This window comes from Oryza brachyantha, chromosome 8, assembly GCF_000231095.2.
Source record: "Oryza brachyantha chromosome 8, ObraRS2, whole genome shotgun sequence".
NCBI lineage: Eukaryota > Viridiplantae > Streptophyta > Magnoliopsida > Poales > Poaceae > Oryza > Oryza brachyantha.
Genome location: NC_023170.2, coordinates 17194605 through 17222120, shown reverse-complemented (window position 1 = coordinate 17222120; position 27516 = coordinate 17194605). Strand labels below are relative to the sequence as shown.

Here is a 27516-nt window from a genome sequence, read left to right as displayed (position 1 = left end):
AGTCCAAGTGAAGCAGATGTCAAAGCCTATTGTTGTATCGGTTTCCAAACTGAAGCTTGCAAGGGACTCTTGACATGATTTCACAAAATGACAGAAAAACATCGCTCTAACAAACGATATTGACACTCAGAGGAGACAGACACTCTTGTCCTTTTGCTTTCGCTTATACTTATAAGTTAAAATTTAAATTTTTAGTTTTAAATTTAGAGTTAATTTTATGATTTTTTGTCAAAAATAATTTTTCAGCCTTGGCTCTTAGAACACTAAGAATACATATATAAAATTTTATTTATAAATTATTTTCCGTCTGTAAATATACCGAGTCACCCCCGGATAGTTCACGAGTCCTCGGCTCCTGATGCTACTACTAGTTATGTACCACTCACACAATCTGTATGACATTCAAGGTACATGCAAGGGAAAAAGGGTAACAAAGGGAGCAGAGTAGTAGCAGACAGACACACTTCCAGTTGTTGATTGTTTGTTCTTGTAATATTCATCAAAGAAATTTGATGTACAAGGAGTGTGTCACTGCTTCTGTCGTTTCTGCAATACATGATCACTTACATGTTATCTTATTACACTGACATAATGGATATAACTTTAACACAAGTTTAATAATTCTCAGTAATCTGACTGAAATTTGAATGGTTAAGAAAAGAATGAATCCTTGCACTTCTCATCCTGAACTATCCTGGTTTGAGTTTTGAACTTTATCAATCGTTCCCCGGAAAAAGGGTCATGACCGTTGCTAATCTTTCTCAAAAGAAAAAGTTATGACCTTTGTCAACAACTCAGGAAGATGGGAACCTCTAGCGGTACCTCAGAGCACAGTTACTCATTACATTGCATGACCTTGCTGGAACCGATGGCTGCTGCATCACGTTCTGAGAAGAAGATGATGCTCTTAACCAAAGGTAGACCCTGTTTCTACCATGTAAATGAAGGCAAAACATAGGTGGGATAGGAGCCATGTTTGCTGCACAATGAGTCGATGGTGTCCTCTTCAGCTGTTTCTCCAATCTCATTGAGGCCAAGTTCAGCCGCATGAATCCCTCCAGTAATGAATGCAGATTCGACTCTAGATCCATTTGCACCTTTGATGTCATGGTGCAGTGAATCACCCACCATGATGCATTCATGGGCATTAACCCCTGCCAGGGACATTGCTGATGCATAAATCACCTGAGAAAGCAATACCACAGAAGTTAAAATTCAAGAAGGATAACACCAGAGTAAACTGAAGGTTATTCAAGAGAAAAAATAACCATGTATAGTAACAGTTATAGATTTGCAAACTAGTGGTTCATCACATCACATTACTGACATTTCAACATGTTGATGCAGTTGTACCATTCATTAATAGATATCCTATGTTATACCTTGTCCGGTTTCCCCATCCATTTCACCTCACCACCAAGGTTCTCATATTTGGCTGCTAGAGTGCCTAAAAGGACAGATTGGCCATTTATGTTATGTTACAGCAAATGTTTGACATATAAAAAGGCAGCATAGCACTGCATACAATTTTGAATTTTCCATGATGCACTAAAACTAAATAATTCCTGTAAATAAAGTTTGGCTAAGCAGATCCATACATCAGAAAAAACCTATTATCTGGTGACTTGTAAATTATCATAATGTCATGAAATACAAAGCAAAGTAACATACCAGGCATGACACGTAGATCTCGTGCCTCAACAGTAACATAATCAGGATTAGCTACCACCATTGGCAGTCGCTTTTCTAGGCATAACATTAGAACCTGCTCAAGCTCCTCAAGACTTTTGGGAAGTGGATCCCCAGAAGGTAGACCCAGGGCCTCAGTACCATGGGCTAATATAAACTCTGCCTCCTCGACATTGCTCGCAACTTGCAAACCAAGGCCCTAATAGGAGAAAATAAATTGATTACATAAAATCCATTATGAATGCAAATACCATCAATGAACTTGTTAAAGGTAAAATGAGGAATCATTTGTTATTGGCACTTAAACAACATACATTGATCCCCTTTTTTCATTACTACTAGTTATTCTTCAAATATGTTAATCCAACAATCCGCCTTACTACTGGACGGTAGGTTTGCAATTGCAACATAATCCGAACCAAATTTTGAAGCTAATATTGCTCGAAAGAGAAAAATACAAAGATAAATGTAACAGGACCAACAAACCTCCAAAGAAATTGCACCTCGATTGCCCCATGTCAGATGAACACACTTTCTTCCAAGAGCTGCAAACCATGGATCATCTCTCCTATAGTTGTAGTTTGAAGTTTAGTGTAAGCTACATCAACTACGATACTTCATATAAACATATAATTACAAAAACTAATATCCAACTAAGAGAAATAAAAACTCCATTTGGTATAAAAAACATTTTTTCCTTAGTATGGCAAGGTAGCTTTTAGTTGTGGTCATAATATGTATTGCACCCCCACATTCATCAAGGAGACCGCACTAAAACTTCTGTCATCAGAAGATATCAACAACAACAATGAGCTGACTTGTGAAGGTACTGATGTGTGAGTTCCCCGCTAGTGATAGCCCCGAGGAAACAAGATGGGTCGAACCCAAGGCTCCTTAGCTTCTCCATGGTTACAGAAGACCTCCTAGACGAATTGCTAATGATCACCATCTTAGCCCCTTTCTCAGCGAGTCTCTCCACTGAAATAACCAAAATTAACTTTACCAGTGCATTTCATGAGTGAAGGAAAAGTGTAAACCGAACAATATACAATCGTTGTACCACACATACATGCAAAGACGGCACCAGGGTAAGGCTTCTTGCCATCGTGAAGAACACCAAACTGGTCGAGGAACCACGCCTGCAAACCAGCCAAACTCAGATTTAATCAAACCCGCAGTGGTAGTGGCAATTGGCAAATGCTGCGCGCAAAGGAAACAACTTTCCCCGCAAATTTCTAGCTGAAATTTCCCCATTCCCTATCCACCATTTAATCGACCGGGCGATTCCATTCCAGAACTGGGAATCCCACGAATAATCAATGGGCCTGCAGCCTACTGAATGACCAAAAGGAGTAGTAATTCCGCGCAAAGTTGCTAACTTGATGGTGGCTGATGGCTGAGGAGAGGGCCTGAGGGGGCTTACCTTGAAGCGGCCGGACTCGGCGAGCGCCCGGATCCCGGCCAGTCGCTCGAACGCCGGGGCCGAAGCCGCGGAGGCCATCCACCCCCGCCGCCGCCGCCCGAAGCCCAGCCGGAGGAGAGGAGAGTGGGGTTCGTTCCTCGTTGGTGACTTCAGTTGCCTGAGGCAGCCAGCGAGCGAAGGTAGACAAATTTGCGATATCGAGAGACGCTACAAAGATATCCGGTTGGAATGAGATAGGTCGATGACTAGCTGTCGCCCCTGACATACGTGTACGAGGCTACTGTATAATCGATCATATTTTAAGAGTTAGCTGCAGATTTAAATTCTTTTTTACTTTGTAGTTTCGATATCGGTTTTTAAATTTAAAACAACTGTCTGACCCTAGTCGGTTAAGTAAACGTAACTGTATTAAATGAGGCATAAATAAGCGTTTTTACCATTGCTATTTAACCTTACTTTATAAATGATTATTATACATTTGACTCAATTTTGTACATCTGTCCTCTGTAACAAATAATTTGATTGTAATATTTGAGATAAATTTGATTGAAGTTTGATTAAATTGACAAACTGTACTAAAATTTGAACTAAATTCAGCTCAAAATTTTGACAAAATTTGAATTAATTGTAATCTGAGGAAGACAAAAAAAAAAGGAGGAAGAGGAAGAAGACGGGGCAGGTCATGCAAGCAAACACCTCAGTTGAGAGTTGAGCAGCAAGGAACTAATCTCTTTGCAAAGCCCTTGTCGTTGGATTTCGCTTCAATGAAGTCTCTATTTAGACATGGAATTTTGGAGACAAACTCCCAGTACTCCCCTCCTCTCCTGCAACGCCTATCCAACTTGTGACTTCCTAGTGTCATTAGCTTCCTGAGGTGTGGCAGCCGCTGAAGAAGACTCAATGGCAGTGTCTCTACCCCAGGGCACTGCTGAACATACAGTTCCTGAAGAGCAATGAGGCCATCCATGGTTTCAGGCAATTTTCTCAAACTCACACAGGAAAATAACTTGAGGTATCTCAACTTGGCAAGGTCTCCAAGATTTGTTGGCAGAGAAACCAAAGAAGTGCATTCATTAATGCCCAGTATCTCCAGTGAAGCAGGCAGCTTGGGAATCTCTGATAAGTTCTTGCAAAAATTTAGATGTAATGTTTCCAGCCCCAGTGGAAACAAGGACTCTTCTGATGATGACGGTGAACCGATCAGGTTCTTGCAATAACTAAACTCTACATGTCGAAGTGAATTCAATCCACGGAGCTCCTTCACAGGCCAATGGACAAGATCGTCGCATGAAACTATCACCAATTCTTCCAGAAAGGCAAAGCAATCCCCGAAACCAAACAGCCAGTTTGACGAATTACGTGAGAAGAAACAATTCGAATACGATAACCAAAGCTGTCGAATTGATTCCAGAGGGGGCATGGTCTGCTTCTCCTCTGGGAGAACCAAGTTCCCTAAAAGGCCTAGATGTAATGTCACAAGAGATGGCCAACAGCTTAATGGTATAACTTGCGCATCTGTGGAAACACACCAGTCACCATGATACTTGAGTTGGGATAGTGCTGTCAGATGGCTGAGTGAGTTCACCTCAATTTTGCACTGGTTTATATCCAGCTCTCGTAGAATAGGAGCCTTTGGAATATTCACTAGCTTTGGGCAATTGCCAATTGTTAATTCTTTGAGCTCAGGGAACATCACTGTTGTAATTGCTACTTCGTTGTCTATCCATCTGTCTAAGTTTGGTAAGTAATTTAAAGACATCCTCTTCAGCTTTGGGAAAAATTCCAGGGAACCATTGCATCCTTGAACAACCATGTCAACGCCACTAGATAATGTGGTCAAATTATCCAAACGGGATAAAGACAAGGACTCAAGAGAGCCAGACTGCCATAACGGCGGAAGATCCGTGCATCTCCAGCAGTCAGACATGCTGAGTTCTTTTAGGCAAAGGAAAATTTTGGGGTTTTTCATCCATGATGACATCTCAATATGACCAGAGCCGTATACTCGCAATGATTCAAGTTTGCTAGTAGGTAGAGTAAACTCTAAGATATCCTTTTTGTTGGCAACAACATCATGGCCTCTGCACTCAGATCTATCGCGACACCAGTACAACAGCAACTCATTTACATTTTGATTCAGATGGAGATTGGATTCTCTTCCATTTAACCCACTTTGTACAGCATTCAAATTAAACAGTTCTAACCGGCCACATAGATGCTGCAAGTCTTTCAGTTCTTCAAGCCCACGTCCATCTTCTCTATCCACAACAAATTTGGTAAGAGTCCAGAGGTTCTTTAGCATACCAATTCTTGGTGGCATGCGTTTCAAGCTACGACAACCATCAAGATAAAGATGCCTAAGCTTGCTCATAAATCTCATACCCTCTGGTAAATGTTCAAGATTCTCACATTGAGTTAGCCTCAAAGTTTGCAAGCTGTATAACATACATATTGACTCGGATAATATTACTAGCTCTCTGAAATTGGAAAGATCAAGGTAACGCAAATGTCTTATGTTTGCTAACACCTTTGGAGAAATATGCAAGCTAGCATTATGCAATGCTCGTAAAGACGTAAAGTTTAATTTCTTGATATTTCTGGGTAGCGATGATGACGGCAACCAATATGGTGACAGTAATGTGTGAAGAGGCCGTTCCACATGTTCAATTAATTCAATGTTCTCTTGCAAGTTAGAACTTGACATCAGATGACGGACCTCTTTCATTGAGGCTTTTTGCTGGTTTAAATCTTGAATATGAATGCATTCCTCTGTGACAGATTTTGCTAGGTCATGCATTAGATCATGCATGGAGCATGTAATTGACTTGTACTGTTGTGTCCCGGCATAAAAAGTTTCTGCCTTTACATCTTGAAAGAAGGACCTCCACATTAGCTCATGGAAAACAAATCTTCCTCTCTCTTCCAAATCCATAATCCCCTGGTCTTGGATAAAATCATTTGCTATCCACAGCTGGATCAACCTGTCCCTCTCCATCTGATAGTCCTTTGGGAAGATTGCGCAAAAGACAAAACATAGCTTCATTTCAAGTGTTAAGTGCCTATAGCTCAATTTTAGTATGGATAGAATCTGATTTGTGGTCCCAACATCATCCCAACTCTTGCTTGCTGCAATAGCCTCCCACTCCTGGATTTGCTTCTTGGAACTCATAAGGCTCCCCATTGTCTTCAGAGCAAGAGGCAACCCTTTACACTTGCTGACAATACGCTTACCAACCTCAGCAAGCTCTGGCTGCTCTTCCTCTTCTTTACTGAATGCTCTCTTTCGGAATAATTCCCATGAATCGTCTTGGTCTAAGTATGATAGCATGTGAGCAGGAAGTGTGCCCATTATGGATGCTACCCGTTGGCTTCGAGTTGTGACAACTATTGCACTTCCTGGACCACCAGCGGAATGCAGCAACGGCCTGAGATCCTCCCATTTCTGTTCTTCCTCATTCCAAACATCATCAAGAACAAGTAGATACCTTTTGCGGCCTACCACTTCGTGTAGGCGGCCGCGCAACAGTTCGATTCTATCAGGCAAGGTGCAGTTGTCCCTGGTAGCCGATTCAATGATGGATTTTACTATAGCAGTGACACTGAAATCATCTGACACACAGAGCCACATGAGCAGCTCAAAGTGCTGATGGACCCTGAAGTCGCTGTACACCATCTTTGCCAGTGTTGTCTTCCCCAATCCCCCCATCCCTACGATTGGCATCACCTCAATCCTGTTCTTGGAACGCTGCTCAAGCAACAAATCCACCAATATCTCCTTGTCGTCGTCTCTGCCGACGATCTCCATCAAGCTATCCATGCCGGAGTGTGTCTGTGGGTGGATCGCAGGTGCCGCCTCCGCACGCTCTACCAGGCCAAAGGTGCTCATCTCCATGACCAGATCGGTGATCTTCTTGAGGACATCATCCAGCTTCCTGCTCATCACAGCACGGAACAGGAGGGGGTTGTGTGGCGTGAAGTAGCCGAGTACCTTGCGGGCGGCGGAGTCGCCGCCGATCTGGGCCTCGCCGCGGAGCGCCTCGTAGCGGAAGTCGTCGAGGACGTCGCCGGCCTCGTAGGCGACGGCCCTGAGGTCCTTCATCCAACGCTTCACGGCAGGTTTGGTCTCGCTCTTCGCCTCGGCGTCGGTCAGCGTGCACTGGACGGCCAGAAGCTGGCGCTCCAGCCTCCGGCGGTCGTCGTCGACGCCGCACATGCGGGTGACGCGCTGGACGAGGGCGTCTGCCGCCTTGCCGGCCACCCTGCTTACCACCGGGAGAAGCAGCGACTCCGCCATGCTAATATCACTATGCAGCGAGTAGCTCACGCTCACAGTGAGCTGCTAGGTTTTATCTTTCTTTGAAGACTTGAGTCGTAAAGTAAGTCAAGCACTCAAGCTGATATTTTTTATACCCATTTATAAATACAATGTGTATTTTGTTTCATTAGGTTAAGCATTTGACCAAATACTATTATATTAATATATTATTTACATGACGCAAAAGTATAATACATGAATATAACATCAACAAAATTATATTCTAATGAAATAATCTTTTATGAAACTCTTGTCCAAACAAGATAAAACACATCTTATATTTTTAATATAAAATAGATAGAATACCTTGAAAAGTAAAAACCGACCCGCTTTATTATTCTTATCTTATCCATTAATAATAACCCAGAAAACACCTTCGAGACATTTCGGAATTTACGAGTAAAACTTTTATATACATATTTTTAACGATCTAAAACTCAATTTAAAAAATAAACTACGATAGAAAAACTCTAAATTAAGATTAAAAATTTAAATTTTAACTTATAAACTATGCATAAACAAAACTCTAAATTTAAGGTTCAAATTTTAGTTTATAAGCATAAACAGAAGAAAAAAATAAAATCAAAGTAAAAGAGACAAGGGAAAGAGGAGCTTTCACATCTCGAGTCAATTGGCCAGAGAAATTCTGTAGAGCTAGATTCAGTAGAATACTATAAGAAAAAATCTAAAAAATACCACTGATAAAAATATCATTGACGAGTGCGAGTTCTAGAAAATAACATCGTACAAATAAATTTGTCTGAGAAATAACATCGTCGTTAGGGTTCTGTCCATTTTATCCATTAAATACACCGTTCACACCATAGAATTTAACGAAGAAATGCTGACAGAACCCTAACGACTATAATATTTCTTAGATAAACTTGTTTGAACTTTTTTGTATGATAGTATTTCCTGAAACTTTCCTGGAACTTGTATTCGTTAATGGCATTTCTTAGAATTGAGTGTTTGTCAATGACATTTGATTCTCGTACTATAAGTACAGGGTATGAAAATAGATTCTGCTATTTCATAATTTGGTCATGAACACTCAGGTTCTTTCAGAAACAAAGGTACAATCGGCTAGGCTATTACAAAAATGATACTGTAATGGATCCATCCCTTGCACACGAATAGCGACTGGGGGCAGGTTCTGCATTAGTTCAACTTCTCAATTAATTCATTGATTTTATCTTCACGATTCCCTGAGTCACCACCATCCTTGTAGGGTTTCTTCTTCATCTGCAACCTCCTCTCTGGACACTTGAGCTTGAAGGGCATGAGGAAGCTTGAAGCTTGTCTGAAGTGTGGACCAACTGTTGCGATTTCATGCACAAGATCTTCCAAACATATGATGCCATGTTCACCCAAACCCTGTTTTCCGTAAAGCATAAATGGGGATATTTCAGTGTACATTAGAAAACCAAGAGAAATAGTTATATCCTTAAACAAAATAAACTGACACCAATATCCTTGTTCTGAGAATTGAAGTTGTATCTATGTCTACGAAATATACCTCTATACCTCCACAAAGAAACAAAACCAATGCAGTTATCAACGAAAAAAATATATAATCATAACCACAAAGCTTTTTTTTTAAAAAAATGACACAGGACACAAAAATAGCTCTACCAAAGCAGTGCAGGTAACAACGAAGATGATAATCCGAAATGAGATGCTGTTATTAACTAGAACTGAGAATCAAGTTTAAGATAGTGCTATCCCTTGTGGTTTTTCATATACTGCCCTAGACTCACAATCCAAAATAATTCTCTTCAGAGAAACTAATAGACATTTTCCCAAAAGTATGTGTTGTTACTATTTACTCCCCACTTCCCATGCACAACAAATAGCCTGTCGTAGACAAATTTACTAATACCTCCTAACCTCAATCTTTAGAAGGTGTAACAACACAATACCTTCTCAATAAGATCATTGCTGGTAAGAGGGAAAGGCTCCTTGTCGAGGAACCCACGACCCTTCTTGTAAATTAGCTCCTTGACATTCTTCAAATTCGGGAACCTATAATCGCACAACAATAAACAAAACTTCAGAACTGCAAACTACACATCGACGAATCCATATGCTTTTCTACAGAAGAACTGCAGCAGATTATCATGTTTGCATTCAGTTACCCATAAGTAACAAACGGTTCCACGACAAGCAGCCTCTTCATAATAGCATCACTGGCCTTCAGGAACACGCCGGTCAGGACCTGCGTCAGCCGCAGCCTGCGCAAAATCTTCCTCATGTGCGGATGCAAATCCGTTGTGCTGCAGATCAAGAACACAACTAGTGTTAAAATCGTGAGACGCAATCACCATGGACAGAAACAAACTTGCCGAACTAAACAAAATCAGAAATTTTACTGCAGGTAATGCTGATACTGACCCAGGGATGCGAATCGCGAAGATGAGCTTGGAGCTGAGGCTCTCGGCGGGCGGCAGCTTGCGGACCTTGAGGCGGGTCCGCATCCGAACGAAGTCGAGCTCCTTGTTGCGGAACTCCCTGACGAAGTCCTCGGGTCTCTTGATGGCGCCCTTGCCGTCGTCGCGGCGGCGCTGCCTCTTGGCCGCCTTCCGCTCCCGGTTCTTGACGGCCCAGTCCTCGTTCACCTTCCGCTTCTTCAGCACCGTCTCCCGCACGTACGGCAGCTGCTGCGTCCCCTCCTCCGCCATGCTGTACGTACGTAGGGGGCGGGTGCCCTGGGTGGCGGCGAGGAGGCGAGCTCACCCAACCCAAGGTGTGAGGCGGCGGCGGCGAGGTGGGGAGAAGAGGAGAGAGAGAGACGACGGGAGGGAGAAGGGTTTGGTTTGGGGAGGAGATGGTGTTTGGGCTTTATGGTCTTCGGACGTCTTGGTGGGCCGGTCCCACGAAAATGTCGGCCCAGTGTGATGCTTTGGGCCTTAGGGTTATTGGGCTTTGGTGGTGCCGGTCCGGTTGGGTCGTCGACTCCGTCGGCGGCGGCGGCGGCGATGAAACGTGGAAGAAGAGTTGTCGCCTCCCCGCACGCAAACTGGCGGCAAAGGAACTCCTCCGCTGCTTTCTCTCGCGCTCCTGCTCTTCCGGCGGCCGGCGATCGACGGCTCTTCCAGCGAGTCGCGACTCCGCTGGCTGCAAGGAATGAAGGAAGGTATGTCATGTCAGGCTGCTTCTTTTTTCTGCTGATCAGTTGCTCTTTTTTCTGCTGATGTCCAGTGATTTAGTTGTCCTTGGAATTTGGATACACTGCTATGCTTATGTTCTCCTTTCTGTGTTATTCAGGATTGTAATTATTAAATTTTTGTAGTGCATACTTACAATATGATCGGTAATTCTATTGATGTGGCAAACAAGGAGATGGAGGGTTTGCGTATCGGACAAAATCAAGAAACCAAAGTAGGTGGTATACTGCAACAGTTCTTTCTTTGCCGTGAACTTAATCGTTTTGTGCACTATGCAATACTGAAAATTGGGTGATAAATAATGATGCAATACTCAATGTGCATACTCCATGTTCTCATTCATTGGCGGACATTCTTAGTTAGGTTATGTTCATAGTTTGCCTGAATGTATCCTTGTAAATTGTAACCAACAAAGGCCCGTGTTGATAACTGACTGTTTTTTGATAAGTCTTTATGTTAGAGATGAGGGATAGAATTTCCATACCAGGAGTTTGAAAGCTATATCTATGATTTCGATATACCACTCAATAGTAAATGACACCTTTTGTTTCTAAAATAGCTGAACCTCTTGTGGCTCCTGTCTTTTCGCTGGTCCTTGGCAGCTTAACTTGCTGTAAATTTACTTTCCTTGTAAGTAAACTTTTTTTTGTTTTTGTCCTAGGAGAGTTTAGAAACACATGAGGCCTCATTAAAAGAAGGTAAAGTTGCAGATTGCAATGAGGCTCAAGATGGTGATGTGGAGGGGGACTATCCTTCTCAAGATGGAGCACCAGGTGACAACTTTGCCTTGAGAGTTTTTACTATTATGTTCCTCAGATAGAGTTGAAGCTTTTGCAATTTGATGTGGCACTGGAACGAGATTAATTTAATAGTTGTTTTTAAACGGTTTATTCTTCAAAAGCTGCCAAGAAGAAAAAGAAGAAAAGCAAATCGAAGTAAGTTTATGTGCAATTCACTACTGTTCCTTCTCTTTTTATAACCATGACTCATTTATTCTGTAGAAAGAAGAATGGACCTCTTCAGCAGACAGATCCTCCATCGATCCCTGTTGATGAACTCTTCCCTTCAGGAGAATTTCCTGAGGGTGAGATCCAACGGTACAAGGATGAGTAAGTATACATTTATCGCCTGTTCGCATCAGTTGTAGCGTTTCAAGATGTGAAGCATCTTTGTTCTGGTTTAGTAGAATTTTTGTTTGTATTTCTGGTAACAATAATGTTCTCATCGTTTTTACTATCTAATATAATTTACCCTGCCTTGTAAAACAAAAAAAAGTGTTTTGGGTTATAGACCCCAAAAGAATCATTTTTTATTTTTTTGAGGTATTTTATCATATCCACAGAGAAGAGAGGAAATTACAAATTTATCCTACAAGCTGGAGTAGGAGGCCCATGGTAAAGCCCACAAACAAAAGCTTAGCCCATCTAAATTCAGCTAGGGTTATCATCGCACTATAAATTCTCTCATCCCTCCCATTTAAAGATGGCGACTATACTCGATCCCCGGTTTTCCGCGGTAAATTTATCTATTAGGGACGGGATGGAAATGATTGATATCTAGCAAAGATTATACCTATCGAGGATGGTGGGGACAGAGACGGTGCAATACTCCCCCGTCCCCGGTGACCCGTTTATCTTATAGAAGGACCAAATATAGACTTTATATATGATTTGGTCTAAAAAAATAAAGCCCAGTAACCGTGGTATATAAAGCAGAACCCTAAGTCAAATCTCTATCCTCTCCGCAGCCGCCCCTCTCTATCGCCTGCCTCCACGCGCCGGCGCCGCCCTCTCCGTCGCCCGCCAGCGCGCCCCGGCGCCGCCCTCTCCGCCGCCCGCCTGCGCCCGTCGTCGCCGTACTCTCCGCCACCTGCCTCCGCTCGCCTCCGCGTGCCAGCGCCGCCCTCTCCGTCGCCCGCCTCCCGCGCGTCGGCCTCTCCGCCGCTCGCCGACGCGCGCCGCCCCTCTCCGGCGCCTGCCCACGCCCACCGCCCCTCTCCGGAGTCCCATCTGCTGCCGCCGCCGCCGCCGCCGCCGCCTCGGCATCTCCTTCCTCCCGCAGGGCGCCGCCGCGCGCGCGAGAACAACGCCACGACAGACTCCAGGAACTTGCGTGGAAGAGGGTAACTATCCCCTCGGATCCCTTCCATTCTCTCTCATTCCCGGATCCAACGCTAGCGTACCCGGTCGCTAGCACCAAAGTGCAGGTAGATAGATAGCTGTGTGTGTGTTGCTTGATCGGTCTCATGATGATCTTGCTTTGTGCGGCATGCGGCTTTGATTACGCTGCTTAGGAGATGCCGATTTGTCTGTGGCATTCCGTTTCGTTTATAGTGACTGCTTAGGAGAAGCGGCTGCGGGAGATGTGTCAACGCAAAAGGAAACGTGTGGATGACATCACCATGATGCGGGCATGAATTCTGCATCTGATAATTTTTTGTTCATGGACATCCAAGAGGTGTGAATATACAAATGCAACATCTTCATGAAGTATCCAAGGTTTTTTCTTGTTAGCTTTTGGACTCCTAAGCAATTAGGCTTGTCTGTAATCAATTTATAATGTCAACTTTAGAAAAACACATTATGCTTAACAGTTCTGCCATGTCCCAGTGAAGATAAATTTTTGGTCCAAAGATGTTTGGTGTCTGGTTTTAGCTTCAAGCCTTCTGTCAGTCCATTTGGACAAGTCGATGGCTTGTGGCTAAAACCATTAACAAGAATCATCAATGATGGCCGATAATAGCTATGAGATCTGAGGGACAATTGTGCAATATAAAAATTTGTTATCCTTTGGTTTCTTGTTTTGTTATTCGAGATGTCCCCATGAAGATAAAAATTTTGGACCTAAGATGGATTTGCAATTAGTAGTTTTAGCTTCAAGCCATCCTCTTAATTCTTATGATGCGTGTGGCTTGTGGTTAAAACTACTTTGCACGATTAAGTTCATCAGTGATGGGCAATAGCTATGAGATCTGAGGGATTTGGGCTATGGTCGTTTCAGACAAAAAAAAGACTTCCTTTGGTTCTCATCTCTTTTTGTCCCGTACTTCCTTAACTGTTCTAATTCTTGATGTCTACTTTTTTTTTCTAATATAGTTTTACTCTCTTCACGTACTGAAGTTAGGCATTTGATGACTTTGTATTCATTGATCCTGGTATGAGCCTCCAGGAGGTCTGGAGGCACAAAGACAACAGCTTGAAGCATCCAAGTTTCTACTTGTTGCTGTTTATGAGGGCATGCTCATGTGTGTTGAATCTTGACTCGTAAGAAAATTATACATGCTCACCATTTTGGGGGCAAAGGTGTCCTTGGCCACAGTTATGATGCAGATTTTCAGCATAGTTTACATGGCACCTGAAGAAGCATATTTTTGGGCAAAGTAGTAATGGCTGGATTGGATGTTTGATGTTAGTACTTAACATAGTATGATCAAATGTGGCTTGAAATCGTCCTGTGCAACTTAAGATTCTTTTGTTATGGTATTGCACCCATGGTTCATAGACGGCTACCATGGATCTTGTGAGTCATTGAGCTTGGGATGTAACTAGCTGTGTTCTTTTAAAGATTATTGATGAAAGATGGAAGATTGTCCGATTTTGTGATAACTATTTAATGATGTAAATGATAAACTACTACGAACTGTAAAATTAAAAATCTATTTTAGAAATGTAAAATGATTGGATGATGTGTTTCTCCGTAGAAACTTTTTTTTAAAAGAAAATACACCGTTTAGACTACGTAAAAACTAGAGAAAAAAATTGTGAAAAATCTAGCCTGAAGGGATCAACTAGTTCTGTGTTACTCGCTGGAAGAATACTTGTTCATGATCTATGGTGGTGTTGGACATGAAAATCAATCACTTTATTGACTACTTTTATTAGGCACCAAAAAAAATGAGTTAAGTAAAGCAGCTCAATGATATCGACGGCGAGGTTAGAGTGCTGCATCGTACTCCTGTCGGCGTCAGCCACCGGAGACTCCGACGAGCGGTGGTTGATCATCTCCTCGCACAGCACCGCGGCGTAGTGCCCCGCCAGCCAGCTGGTGCCTGATCGCGTCGCGGTACGCGCCGCCTCGCCGGCGGCGCGCACGTACATCCAGTCGCACCCGAGAAGCGTCTCCTCGAGGGCCGTGCCCTGGTGCGACAGGTACTTGCTGTGCACGGTGGCCGATCGAGCTCTCCCTCACGGTGGCGGCGGCGATGTCGAGCGCGACGCCGGCGAGCTCGCGCACCGTGGTGGCCTTGGCGTTCCGGTGGTCGGCGCTGAGCGTCCTGACGCAGTAGGGGTTGTTGGTGCGCTTGCACGTGCCGGAGGTTGGCGTCGGCGACGCCGGAGACGAGGAGGACAATGAGGGCAACAGCTGCTCTGGCCATTGATCAATGAAATCCTTAATTAATTCTTCTGTTGATTAGAATGTTTCGCTGGATATTTTGTTGTAGTTTCATGATCACCATAGAGAAGGAAGATCCAGATTTTAAATAGTACTTTTTGAATTTTTTTGATGTTTTAGTTAATATGTGTTCTGTTTAATTGTGTTAAATCAAAACGTGCCTTGGTTTTTTATCATATTGTTTGTCTTCGATTTGATTCATAATACATGCTGTTTCAGTAGATAAAAATTAATGTTTCGTACTTCACAGTGAAAAATGTTTTGGAGTGTGATTTAATTGTGTTTCATCATCTTAATAGTTGAAACATTTTTCAGTGAACAACGAAATATTTTCTTCATATATAACAAATATTATCCAATTTTGACACTTATTTATAGGTGTATCATTCGGACCAATTAACTCTGCATGTGGAACTCACAAATTTAGTCGTGGACTCGCAAGAAGAAGGATATGACGCAAGTCATGCCAGCACCATAGGGTGTCCCGTCACAAGAATGTGATTCATCCTCTAGTCGTTCTCTAAAAAATATGAGGATATCTAATGGAGAAAACTTATTAATACAAATTTTCTGCACCAAGCAGAATCTATCAAACAGTACAAATCAAATTTTGATCCATACATAAGCCTGTGCTTCTACATTCTATAATCACCAGTAACAATGGACGCCCAAGTAAAATTTCCTAAGGAAGATTTTAGAATGATGGATGAGTTGATCAGTTGAGCCTCTTGATGCGAACGATGCGGGCGAGCTCCTCGCGGACGGAGACGAGCAGCACGTACGCCGCCCGCGCGCCCTGCACGTCCACCACGTGCTGCGCCGTCCCGCTCTCGCCGTCGTAGTACCACCCGCCGCCCCCCACCACCCGCACCTCGCCGCCCTCCACCTCCGCCACGGCGCCCTCCCTCACCGTCAGTAGCACCACCGACCCGTCCTCCTCCACGTACTCCACGCACCGCACCGCCTTGCCCATCACCGCCACCATCCTCTCGTCCATCAGCGGGAACACCTCCCCGCCGATCTCCAGGCACTCGCGCGCGTCGTCGTCGTCGTCGGGGACGAGGCGGCGGCAGTCCTCGCGCCGAAAGAAGAGCGGCGTCCCGCCGTACTCGACGCAGTCGCTCACGCCGCCGCCGACCGTCGCCACGCGCCACCTCGTCAGGCGCGGAGCGTACAGGGACGCCATGGCCGGTTGCACCACAACACCGCGGAGAAGCTAATCGATCGAAGTCTCAGCAAGCGCAATGCTCTCAGATGGATGGATGGCAATGCGCTTGCGAATTGCTTGAGCTCTCGTCCGCGCCATCTTCTGAATATATCATCACGAGCAAACTCGAGCGGAAATCTGAATCGGAGTCCGAATCCGAGTGTGGGTCGAACTGGAGGTCTGCCACTGATATTCCTGCGGGACCCACATGTCGGTCTCTGCAGCCCATGACCGGGTTGACCCCTCGTGTTGGGCCGTACAGAGAGAGGCGGCCCTTTTCACGTGGGCCTTGCCTGAGTAGATATTGGGCTTTTATTATTGGGCTTCGTCTCCAACTTTTGGGCCAGATAAGTACTAAATGGGCCGTATTGGCGTACAGAGCTCATTTCTGTCCGCCTTGCTGCTGTAGCAAATAGCATACACATTCAGAGTTTCAGACAATCAGGCTCAAATTGCAATAGATAGATTCCCCACAAATTTTAGGACCAATGCATCTAATATTCTAATCATCTATATAGTTGTATATGAAACATAGTCGTATGGTGATGCTGTAACCTTTAGGTTAAGCTCAAAGTCAAGGATCGCAAATTGACACTGAATTAATGAATCATGGAAACTATCATCATTTGCTAGAGTCTAGCCATTTCTTGTTCGATTGTTTCCACTAGAACTTACGATTAAACTTGCTGTAGTTTTTAGTAATATCTCAGGCACATTTATGACTTACGAGGAGGAGCAGCAGCATCATCATCTGTGTGGCAGCATCAGAGCTTACCATACTCCATAACTACTAGTACGAGCCCATCCATCATGATGCATGCATGCCTAAGCCATGCTCTTTGCAGACTTTCAGATCATGGAGCAATTCATCGATCGAATGGTCAGAAACCTCATTCTCATTTCCTATATACTATTCCGCCATGCAAGCAAAGCAAGGATCACTATTCACTATTCAGTAGCAGTACATCATGTCGCAGATGCAGGTAGCTTAGCTTCTGAATCTCCAAGCAGATCTGTCTACTCTGAACCAGAGAATTTATCAGTAACTCTGAACAGATCTGTGTTTTTTCTCTGCAGTACTAGGCCAGTAGCAGCAGAGAACAGAATGATCAACGCAGGCTTGGTTGCCCAGCTAATCAGCTCATGGGAAGGAAAAAGATTTGGATTAGCCTACCCTACCCTGCATGTATGCTGTGCCCTGGGGGATCGAATTGATGCATGCAAGATGGAGTAGATAATGCTCTGATCAGAAAGTCAGAATTCCGTGCCCCCACGCATGTGAGATGTAGCAACAGCATACGATCCATATCCACTGCCTACTCAAGTGTTCCTCATCAAGTTTTCTTTTCTTTTCTTATTCTATCAACACCCATTTTCTTCAAGATATTGGAGTATCTTCCAATAGTCATCAAACACAGTAAATTCACAGTACAGCACCTAGTATGCAAAGTTCTGAAAAATATGGTGTTCCAGATGTCACCTGAAATCCTCTCTTAATGTGTATGATGGATCAATGGAACAGATCTACGTGATTAATCTTTGAAAACAACAAATTTATCTGATCTGTAAATTATACTCCTGTTTATTTCATTTCTTCTTGTTTGCGTGCAGTGTGTTGCTTGTCTGTCATCGAGTGATTGGTGATGATCCTGAAGCAGCAGCATCACATCTAGTGTACCCACGTTGGCGCCGACATCCTGTGCAGCAGCCACATGGTCATGGCAAAACCCAAGAAGTATTAAAAACGGGATTAACTTAGCAAAAATCCAAGATTAAATCCGTTTTAGTATGTGTTGAGATTGGAGGTTGGGAGAGAAAGCACATGCTCACCAACTGTTTTTCAGTTGCACCACAGTTGTGGTGATGATCTGTATGGACCCTCCTTGCAGCCATGCAACCATCCATGCATGAACCAATGTAATGCTTGACAATATGCAGATCTGAATCGGTTAATTATTGCCCAGAAAGCTACAGCCTACAGCTCTCATTATCACCATCATGGGTGTCACTTGGTTGCATGGTTGCCAGACTGATGAAAGTTTTTACTGTCAAGAAACACGCAGTAACTTTGCAGAGATATACACAGAAGGTATTGCACATAAGGATCAAGTGGATTTAGTTAACTGATTCTGAAATAATTAACTGATTAAGCTACTGTTAACAGGTGTGTTCTTGGACAACAGTGCCTTGCTAACTGAGCAAAGTCAGGCTAAACAAGTACATCAATTTCCCCGGATTAATGGATTATGACATATTGTAGCAGTACTACTACCTTTCTGGCACAATTTCGAGACCATTTTTAATCTGACCTCTTATTCCTTCGAGCACTTGGGTTCAGAACCGCACAGTTTCGTTTTTCGTTTCGAGAAAAAGTGGACATCTGTTCCCTTGCTTTTCAAGTGAACTTCTGCAACTTCCATTCCCATCCATCCTATTTTGCTTCAATTTCAGAATGTTACCTGTACATACAAGACTGTGAAAGATATCAAATGTGTACACATGTCTGCAGTCTTGCAGTAGATAGTATGATCAATCGTATCATATCAACTTAGGTAGAGGCATTACTAGAACCACATGCAAAAACAGGTCGACTAAACCAAATAAACGCTACAGTGTTGAGTTCTTAAAAGTAAGTACTTTGGCTGGTGCAATGATATCGACGGCTCCAATACACGACATATACGGGCATCAAAATACTCTGGCAATTAGTTTACCAACCGGCAATGCAAATTATACGACAGTGGTTAGGAGATCCCTATCAATTAATCATCGGCAGCGACTGCATTATTCTGACACTTGACCAAGATGGGGCTGGCTGGACTGAACATTAACCATTTTCTGGATTATGTAGTTATCTGAAATGTACAAAAACATGTATTAGTTAGAGTATTAGGAGTACATTACAGTATGAAGTCAAACCAGAGGAGTACTGCATGCAGGGACAGACTGTCAGTAGTCCGATTTTTGATTCTGCGTGCAGTCGTTGACCAAATTAGATTGGACCATTTCATGGTTACTGCAGGCTGCAGGAGAAAGAAAAGAAAACTTGATCTGCACTCATAAGTCATAACCAACCACATCTTAATGACCTTGTGAACATGAGATGAGCTTACTGCTTTTTTGCAGAAAATGACTTTCTTCTGCCAGTTTCTCACACTCCTCCATTGGTTTATTGCCATTAATTATTTGCTCAATGTATCTGAAAATACAATGTCCTAAAAACTATATTTTACTGTGCTCCTGAGACCTATTTGTCAAGTTTATTTTCGAAAATATTTAATTGATTAAGTAGAAAATCCATTGCAATAATTCAGTGAACAATACCAAGGCACCATTCTTTTCCGTCTGTAGTTAGGAGTACTATCTTATATCTTATCGTGGGTATGTGGGTATGGTTCCAAAACCGTCTACTGGTGTATTTTTCAAAAATATTTTTATATAGTTGTTAAAAAATAAAAAATATCTTTAATTTTAAAAAAATATCTTTAATTTTTTATAGCTAGTACTTAACTAATTAATTACACTAATTACTAAGCTTGTCCGATAAGTCAATCAGCTACTCGGCTAATAAGCCGTATCGAACACTGCCCACAAATAGTTTGACATAGTTGAATACTACTCTAAATATTAGGCTTTGCGGTGGCATTGTCTGCCCAATTTTCTCTTTATACTAAACCATCTAAAAATTATTTTAACTGCTGGGTGAAAACCGGAAGAGCTGGGGGCGGTAATTGAAAGAAAAAGAGAGAAACTTTCACCTACTGGATACGTCCCCTGAGCAGCGTATCCGTATCCGATACGCCTCCGGATACAGATACGCGCGAGATACGGCCGGATACGACCGGATACGTATTCTGTATGTATCCTCTATTTTTTTCTTTATCAAATAATTAAAATAAACATCGATACGGCTCTGATACACCAGGATACGGTATGGAGACAGGAGAACCCTAAATAACAAAACCGACACTATTTCTCAGTACATTGCTATCTGCTTTGGTACATTAAATTGATTCTAAAAGTAATAGCATGAATGCTAGTGATAGTGCTAGCAGTCGTACTGGTAATACTAGTGAGAGTGGTTGAGCAATGGGAGAGCATGCAAGGAGCATTTTGAGTGCTGCTCTTGTGAGTTGAATTTAATTTATCTAGTATTGCTATCTACTTATTGAGTTAAATTTGAAGTTATGGACTTATTTATGCATTGTTGACTTGCTGAGATTTTTTAGTATTGATTTGTGACTTGTGCATTGGTGATTTGGTGAATGGTGGCTTGAAGATGTTGTGCAGTTGTGCTGCCAATTTTTTTTCATATTCCACATTCAAAATTATTATATTTTTAATTATATATATACATATTCGTGTATCTCCGTATCCATATTTATGGAAAAACGTCGTATTTCAATATCACCGTATCGCGTATCCGTATCGGCGTATCGAGGCAGCTTAGACTTTCACCAGTTAAGCTGCTGTAATCCCACAAAAAAAAGCCTTTCCCTTTCTCCAAAATGTCCTTGGAACACCACTTTGCTCCCATTGAAAACGACGCCTGACCTCAACAAAAGCACCACCCACCCACTGACTCCCCGGGCCCCACCTTTCAGCCTCAAGAGAAATACTGTGCTACTACACTATTAGTAGTACTATAGCTTTTCCACAGTGCTGCCTCCTCCTTCCCTCCCTGTGCTTTCCTGCTCCTCTCGCAGTGGCGCAGTGCCGCTCAGCTCGCTGCCCCGCGTGCAGCGCTCGCCTCAACACACTTCACAGAAGAGAGAGAGAGAGAGAGAGGGAGAGAGAGGAGGCGGCCATATCCTGGCACCGCCGCAAGAAGCCAACCGGCGGGCGAGGCGAGGAAGAAGAAGAAGCAGAGGAAACGGCGAAAGGAAAGCTCTTTTCTGGTAGGATCATTGCGGCACACTGGTGGTGTGAGTTGGGAGGGAGGAAGGAGAGGAATACGCCGGAAAAGGATCGTCTTCTTCACGGGAGGAGTAACAAGGAGGAGTGGGATTTGGTGAGCCCTTTTCTCATTCTTTCTGTTCTTTTCTTCCTCCCATGGTTTCTTTCTTGGAGCAGCTTCTTACTTCTTTCCATGTTCTGTTTTTAGTTTTTTCCTTCTCTGAAGTTCTTTTTATTTGCTTGTGGCTTGGAACTGTAGTGATTGCACAGCATAGCTGCTTTGCTCTGCTTGATCAGTGGCAGTTTTGCAGCTGGAGCTATTTGGTCAAGATTTGATTGAGCTCTCCCCTTCTGTATCTCTGTTGGTATATAGTTCTGGGACAGGTCCATGTTGATTCTATTATGGGGAGAAACCCTATTTGATTGTGTTGAGGTCCTTACTGGATCTGCTAACACCTCACTTGTACTCCTATAGCATCTCATTCGGATTGTATTAAATGCATTTCCAAGAAAAAAAGATGTTCCCTTAGTCCTTGCTCCTTGCAGCCACCATTTTGGGTACACCTCTCTTTATGCAATGCTTGACTTCATTTCATATAGTATTGTTGGGCAGCTAGGTGTACTTGTCTTATCTTTTCTGCACTTAAAATGTTATAGTTAATGGCACCTTTCCGTGTTCTTTGAGCTTGGTATGCCTAAATGGAGCAACAAATTGTTGTGCTTTGGTTTCCAGTGACAATTTCCAGCCCAAATTACTAGTTACTAGTAGCATCTACTGATAAAATACATTGGTTCCATGTTCACTGTGAGCCTCAAAACGGGTTGGGCCACCGACATGTTAGCCTGTGGATTGAGTTTCACTGTAAACTTGTAAAGTTGCAACCTTTATGACATAAATTGACATTTGGTAGTTGGAGATTTCACTTCCGTTAGGATTACCCAGGTTGTCGACCATTAACTCATTAGACATTTTCTCACTTTCAAGCTGTAATTCTTTAAAGCCCTTTGATTTCTGAATTGTGCTTAACATGTGCAGGTAATGTGCTTTAGAATCAACAGCAATGGCTTCGCTAGTACCTGGGGTCCTTCTCAAGCTCCTTCAGCACATGAACAGCGATGTTAAAGTTGCTGGCGAGCACCGTTCATCCCTTCTTCAGGTGGTCAGCATTGTTCCAGCGCTTGCCGGGAGTGATCTTTTCACCAACCAGGGCTTCTATCTCAAGGTGTCTGATTCATCGCATGCAACATATGTTTCCTTACCAGAGGAGCAGCATGATCTCATATTGAGCGACACAATTCAGTTGGGACAGTTCATCCATGTAGACCGTCTTGAGGCAGCCACTCCGGTGCCAATCTTAAGGGGAGTCAGGCCAGTTCCAGGTCGGCACGCTTGTGTTGGAAATCCAGAGGATCTTGTGGTGACTAACTCCACTTTTCTTGGAAGCAAGAAGGCGCAGCAATCCATCAATGGATCAAAGGATTCCAGTACTTTATCACTAGAAAAAGAGCAGAGCAAATTGGAGAAACTTAAACCTTTAGTAAAGAACAATGGGACAGAAATCAAGAAACCGCAGCTGACCAAATCAAACTCCTCTCTGTCAAAACAAGCATTGAATAGCATTATAGACAAGAAGGAAGTAGTCAGCTCAAAGGCAAAGCCCACCAATGCTAGGTCGACACCTTCTTCTCCGACCAGTGTTTATTCTCTACCGGCATCATTTGAGAGATTCTCAAATGACATAAAGCAGAGAACAAAAACAAAAGGAGCAGACAAGTCATCACCTTCTAGGCTATCCTTGTTAGAGAAAGCTGCTTCTGTTTTGAAGGCTACAACAGCAGGGAGGAAGTCCTCTGCTGGTAACTTGCTTAGTAGCACCGTGTTAAGTATTGAATCTGGACCAAAGGCCCTGAGAAGAAGCTGGGAAGGGAAAGCGGATGCAAAGAACAAAGGGAATTCAGATTCAAAGGCAGCCAAAGCTGACAAAAAGTCTGAGAACAGAAGCACATCGGTATGTGTGGATGTTTTTAAATGCTTATCACTTATATTTGTCAACAATGTGGCATGTTTAATTTATTGAGTATCCATCATGTAACTTAAGCTATCGCCTGAATACGTTGTAGCCTTTTAGTGGCAGATGAACTCATGTTTGATCTTTTTACTACCCATATTAATTTTCTTCAAAGTAAGTAAACCTTTGCTGGTTCTTTTGTTATCAGACTCCAAGACGCAAACCACTGACAGAAGAGAAGCCGTTGCATAAGGATGACAGTAAGATTCAGACTCCTCCAAGGAAGAGCTCAGCAAGTGCTCCTTCAGATGATTCTGATAAAATAGTGAATAAGCCTTCTTCTCCAATGAGGAGGACATCTGGAGTTTTAAGCAACCCGAATATTACAAATCTAGTGAAGATTGCTTCAAGCAACAAAAGGTTGACAGATTCTAGCACTTCATGGACAGCGCTTCCGCCTTCACTTGCTAAGTTAGGGAAGGTATGAATATGCCTATTCACATGTTCGCAAAGGTTGGCTCATTCATATGTTCACTTGGTTGTTTGCTATAATAGGTATAACGATGCAAACCTTTTCCAATTTTGAGGTTGTTAATTTCGGTTATCTTATGAAAAAATACATATCATAAAAAGAAACTACGAATGGACAACCGGTTTTCCTATGTAAAATTGGGAACCAGTTCCCCTAGGCATCAAGCAATTTTACTATGCCATTTTAGTTCTATCAACCTAGAGGACTGAAGGATGAGAGATCATTTTTCTCTGTACCTGTTGAATGCTTCATTGTATGTCCTTGTATTTAATCCTTAATTGGATCTGACTTTTCACAGGAGCTTCTTAAGTACAGGGATGCAGCACAAATGGCTGCTGTTGAAGCTATACAGGAAGCTTCTGCTGCAGAAAACTTGCTCCGATGTTTAAGGTAATTTTTCCATTGGCATATCCTTTGTGATCTCACAATTACAAAACCTATTTATATCATCAACAATCAGCACCATTTCAAAGCATTGCCAACTCCTTAGACTTACAATGATATTGAATTATTTCTCGAGTTATTCCTTAACTTCTTTGTCTGATGCCAGTACTACCTAAGTATGAACCATTAATTATTTCCAAATGGTGCTTTCCTATGTATGTAATTTGTAAATTTAGATAGCTAATATTAATAAGGAGGTGATATTGAATTGGATGCATGTTTTGGTGGTGTCATATTGCTTTAAATGTTAAAAATATATTAATGAGAAGATCCCGTGGTTAATGTTATATTGGATGAAGCCAGCCTCTGCAGTTGGCATTGATTACTTGAATAATTGCTTTTGTTCAATGATATGTTAAAAGGCACAACTAAAATGCGCATCATTGCTGCAGTTATTTTGAGAGCATTTTTGTTAACTTTAAGGAGGAAATTCTTCAAGTCGACTACTAGCGCCAGATTATATTCATTGCCTTGTTTTCATCCTAAAGATATTCTTAGGGTGTGTGTACTAGACAAACATGACATGGATCTGCCTGGGATTTTATTTTTTGTGTACTTAGTTCAAATTGAACTCGATTTGAATCAAAAGCAAAAGATTTGAACCCAAGCCTCCCTATCCAAACAGGGCCCTGAGGCTTTTGTTTGCCTGTCCCAATGTTAGCATGCTATATGCATCTAATTATTGACATGGTTGATAATCGATGGCTCTCTTGATGTTTATATCACATGGACATGGGCTCGATGACCAATTGGCATCAGGTCCAAATGTCTTAGCTATAGCTGTCAGGCAAGTTGCAATGATATCAGCAACCACCAGTTTAGCTCCCTCTCCTTTTGATCTACACAAGGATTGATTATGTCTGCACATGCTTGGAATTTAGATTTGGCATTGAGCTTGTGTTCCTGGGTGCTCTATGGACAGATTAAACAAGTTCCTCAAAATCCATGTTAGCATTCCATGGACAGCCAGCTGTTCTTGTCTCAACAAGCTGGGTGTACAGTGTTTATCTTCTCAAACAGTCTGAACTGCTGATTCTTGTATCTTGACAAGCATTGCCAAACAAAACTCCATCCTCTGTTACTAGTAGTACTTGTCACTGCAATGTCTCCTCTGGTAATCAACTGTATGAAATCATGTACTACTAGTATTCACTTTTTGCTCACACACCAGTACCTACTTTGACAGTTCAGTGGCTACTCACAAACACTATAGTAATGTCAAATGTGTACTTTTTAGCTGATCAAAAAGCGTGTTTTACTGATGGGTCACAGCACAAAAGTTCAGATTTCTTGTGTAGTTAGGAATGGTACATTTGATGCAGTAACAACTAAAAACTTACCATTCAGTGCTGTGTTGATCTGAGCAGCTCGTACGCGGAGGTGAGCTCGACGGCGGAGGAGCAGAACCCGCAGCCGGCGGTGGAGCAGTTCCTGGCTCTGCATGCAGCTATGTCCCGCGCCACCGTCGTGGCCGACTCGCTGACCAAGGCTGCAGCGACCTCTACGGCGACATCACCGGACCGATCAACAGTCAGTGAAGCCGCAGCCGTCGATGAGGAGTCCCTTGCCGTCGCGGCGGAGCGCCGCCGCCGGGCAGCCTCCTGGGTGGGCGCGGGGCTCGCCACCGATCTCTCCGCCTTCTCCCTCTACAATCTCAAGCCGCACCCCGCCAGCGTCGCCTCCCCGCTGGCCGTCGTGCTCGTCGACGAGTCGGTGAAACCGGCGGCAGCGAAAGCCTCGCCGCCGGTGAAGTCGCGGCTGTCTCCGGCCAAGGCCAAGGGGAGGGTTGGGCCCGTCTCTGCGGCCGTGGCGGCGCCGCAGCCTCCGCCGGAGTGGGAGAGGGGAGGCGGCGCCGAGGAGAGGGGCGAGCTGGCGAGGCGGCTCGGGGAGGAGGCGAGAGGGTGGTTCCTGGCGTTCGTCGAGCGGTTCCTCGACGCCGACGTGGCCGCCGCCGCGCCGTGGGACCGCGACCGGGCGGCCAGGATGCTCCCGCAGCTGAAGCGCGTCAACGACTGGCTCAGCGAGATAGCGAAGCCCACGGAGCCGCCGCCGCCATCCGACGCGGACAGTGACGAGACCTGCGGCGCACCTGCCGTTGCGAACGGCGTTGGCAGCACCGTGCCGGAGGAGACGATAGAGCGGCTGAGGAAGAAGATCTACGAGTACCTCCTCACCAACGTCGACTCGGCCGCCTCCGTGCTGGGCGGCGCCGGCGAGGTGGCACCGGCAGCGAACGGCAAGAGAGTCTAAGCGGCATGGGCCGTTAGATCTCGCACGAATCACGAGGCCAGGAGCGGGGAGGCTTAACTGGGCTCGCAACTGGGCCGAGTTGGGCTGCTTCCGAGTTCTATCTAAAATTTCTGCATTATTATTATCTAAAATTCTAACATGCAAAATTGGTGCAGAAAACTAAAATTTGAAAGGTGGTAACTTGTGAATTGTGAATTTGTATACAGTAATGCAGATAATTGTTTCTGTTGTTGAAATGACAAAATGAAATGTAGTGCAGTTGTCAAAGATGACGGTTTTTTTTTTTTTTTTTTTTTTTTTTTTTTTTTTTTTTTTGCATGTGACAAACTATACCAAGGTGATGCAAGCTTTTGATGGTAAGAAACAACTAAAGTTTTCGCAATAGAAATTCCAGGACGCAGCAAAACTTAGCCAAACGAATTATTCGAACACATTTCGCGACAAATTCTCTCGTACGTTAAAAAACAAGCAGTGGCCCTTGTATATTTCACAGTCAAGACACCATTTTCATTTCCAGTAGCCAACCTGGTAATTCCTTGGAATAACTAGTACAAACACGTAAAATAAGAAAAATGTGTACTTAAAGAACAATATTACTCAGGTTATTTAACACAAAGACTATCATTGCTTAGGTTATTTGATTGTCATTCAACTGTTTCTTCTGACAAATCCATTTACGGATAGGGAAGACTAGACTATCAATAACATTTGTTCAATTTTACTTTGAACTCCCCCCTCCAAACAATGTTGTCCCTTGATAGTTGCTCATAACGAAACGTTTGCTACATGGAAAGAAGCGTTTAGAAGGTAACTACCAAAACAAGAAGAGTATTGGTATGTTTCCCTCGTAAACATGGATGAATTCAACCTGGGAGCGGTGGGGGCTCAAGGCTTCCTACTCGTTAGATCCTCATGCAAAATAAGGATAGATGAGAGGAAAAGAGGGAAGGAGGGGGCTGTTGAAAGAAGAAGGCTACGAACCCCCTCTAGCCACATCTTGTATCTGTCCCTACTTATAACTAGAATGAGAGTGGTTAGGATATGAATAGACCTAAACCTTTTTTTATTGAGTTCATGAACCTACGGTTTAATAAGATCAATCCATGGTGAGCTCATTTTGTGGGTAGGTTATCCATGGATAACCAAATGAGTAACCCAATTAGTAAGAGAAAAGACATATCTAGGTCCCATATGT

At 43.3% G+C, this 27516-nt stretch overlaps 5 protein-coding genes and 1 long non-coding RNA gene across 10 annotated transcripts; 2 read left to right on the top strand and 4 right to left on the bottom strand.

The window, feature by feature from the left end:
* Positions 1-598: 598 nt before the first annotated feature.
* LOC102708551 (acid sugar phosphatase) lies at positions 599-3282 on the bottom strand. 2 transcript variants are annotated; one of them, XM_006659586.3, is made up of 7 exons: positions 3113-3282; positions 2759-2828; positions 2508-2667; positions 2176-2257; positions 1672-1888; positions 1383-1447; positions 599-1185 (listed from the first exon to the last, which is right to left on the bottom strand). In XM_006659586.3, exons 1-7 carry the CDS (start codon positions 3188-3190, stop codon positions 931-933), a joined length of 927 nt encoding a protein of 308 aa, XP_006659649.1. In that variant the 5' UTR covers positions 3191-3282; the 3' UTR covers positions 599-930. The 2 variants fall into 2 exon arrangements, with proteins under 2 accessions (XP_006659649.1, XP_015695448.1); XM_015839962.2 differs by having other exon boundaries at positions 773-1185; positions 2520-2667.
* Positions 3236-7420, bottom strand: LOC102717643 (putative disease resistance protein RGA1). 2 transcript variants are annotated; one of them, XM_040526664.1, is made up of 2 exons: positions 3809-7420; positions 3236-3319 (listed from the first exon to the last, which is right to left on the bottom strand). In XM_040526664.1, the coding sequence occupies exon 1, from the start codon at positions 7404-7406 to the stop codon at positions 3810-3812; it is 3597 nt and encodes a 1198-aa protein (XP_040382598.1). In that variant the 5' UTR covers positions 7407-7420; the 3' UTR covers positions 3236-3319; position 3809. The 2 variants fall into 2 exon arrangements, with proteins under 2 accessions (XP_040382598.1, XP_006660345.1); XM_006660282.3 differs by lacking the exon at positions 3236-3319 and adding an exon at positions 3357-3392.
* Positions 7421-8434: 1014 nt separating this feature from the next.
* Positions 8435-10209, bottom strand: LOC102708272 (60S ribosomal protein L7-1-like). Its single transcript, XM_006659585.3, has 4 exons — positions 9819-10209; positions 9563-9700; positions 9347-9449; positions 8435-8801 (listed from the first exon to the last, which is right to left on the bottom strand). Exons 1-4 carry the CDS (start codon positions 10103-10105, stop codon positions 8586-8588), a joined length of 744 nt encoding a protein of 247 aa, XP_006659648.1. The 5' UTR covers positions 10106-10209; the 3' UTR covers positions 8435-8585.
* A 216-nt stretch (positions 10210-10425) lies between these two features.
* On the top strand, positions 10426-14196 carry LOC107304762 (methionine aminopeptidase 2A-like). Of its 3 annotated transcripts, XM_015840285.1 has the most exons (6): positions 10426-10560; positions 10717-10805; positions 11253-11364; positions 11493-11526; positions 11593-11700; positions 13711-14196. In XM_015840285.1, the coding sequence occupies exons 1-6, from the start codon at positions 10551-10553 to the stop codon at positions 13712-13714; spliced, it is 357 nt and encodes a 118-aa protein (XP_015695771.1). In that variant the 5' UTR covers positions 10426-10550; the 3' UTR covers positions 13715-14196. The 3 variants fall into 3 exon arrangements, with proteins under 3 accessions (XP_015695771.1, XP_015695772.1, XP_015695770.1); XM_015840286.1 differs by lacking the exon at positions 11493-11526 and having other exon boundaries at positions 11256-11364; XM_015840284.1 differs by lacking the exon at positions 11493-11526.
* A 3328-nt stretch (positions 14197-17524) lies between these two features.
* On the bottom strand, positions 17525-25492 carry LOC121055154. The gene is made up of 3 exons (XR_005812326.1): positions 25412-25492; positions 18021-18663; positions 17525-17887 (listed from the first exon to the last, which is right to left on the bottom strand). It is a non-coding gene; the product is annotated as an uncharacterized LOC121055154 (long non-coding RNA).
* Positions 20857-26588, top strand: LOC102707991 (serine/threonine-protein kinase Nek5-like). The gene is made up of 5 exons (XM_006659584.2): positions 20857-21201; positions 22123-23095; positions 23304-23576; positions 23926-24017; positions 25439-26588. Exons 2-5 carry the CDS (start codon positions 22148-22150, stop codon positions 26319-26321), a joined length of 2196 nt encoding a protein of 731 aa, XP_006659647.1. The 5' UTR covers positions 20857-21201; positions 22123-22147; the 3' UTR covers positions 26322-26588.
* Positions 26589-27516: the final 928 nt, after the last annotated feature.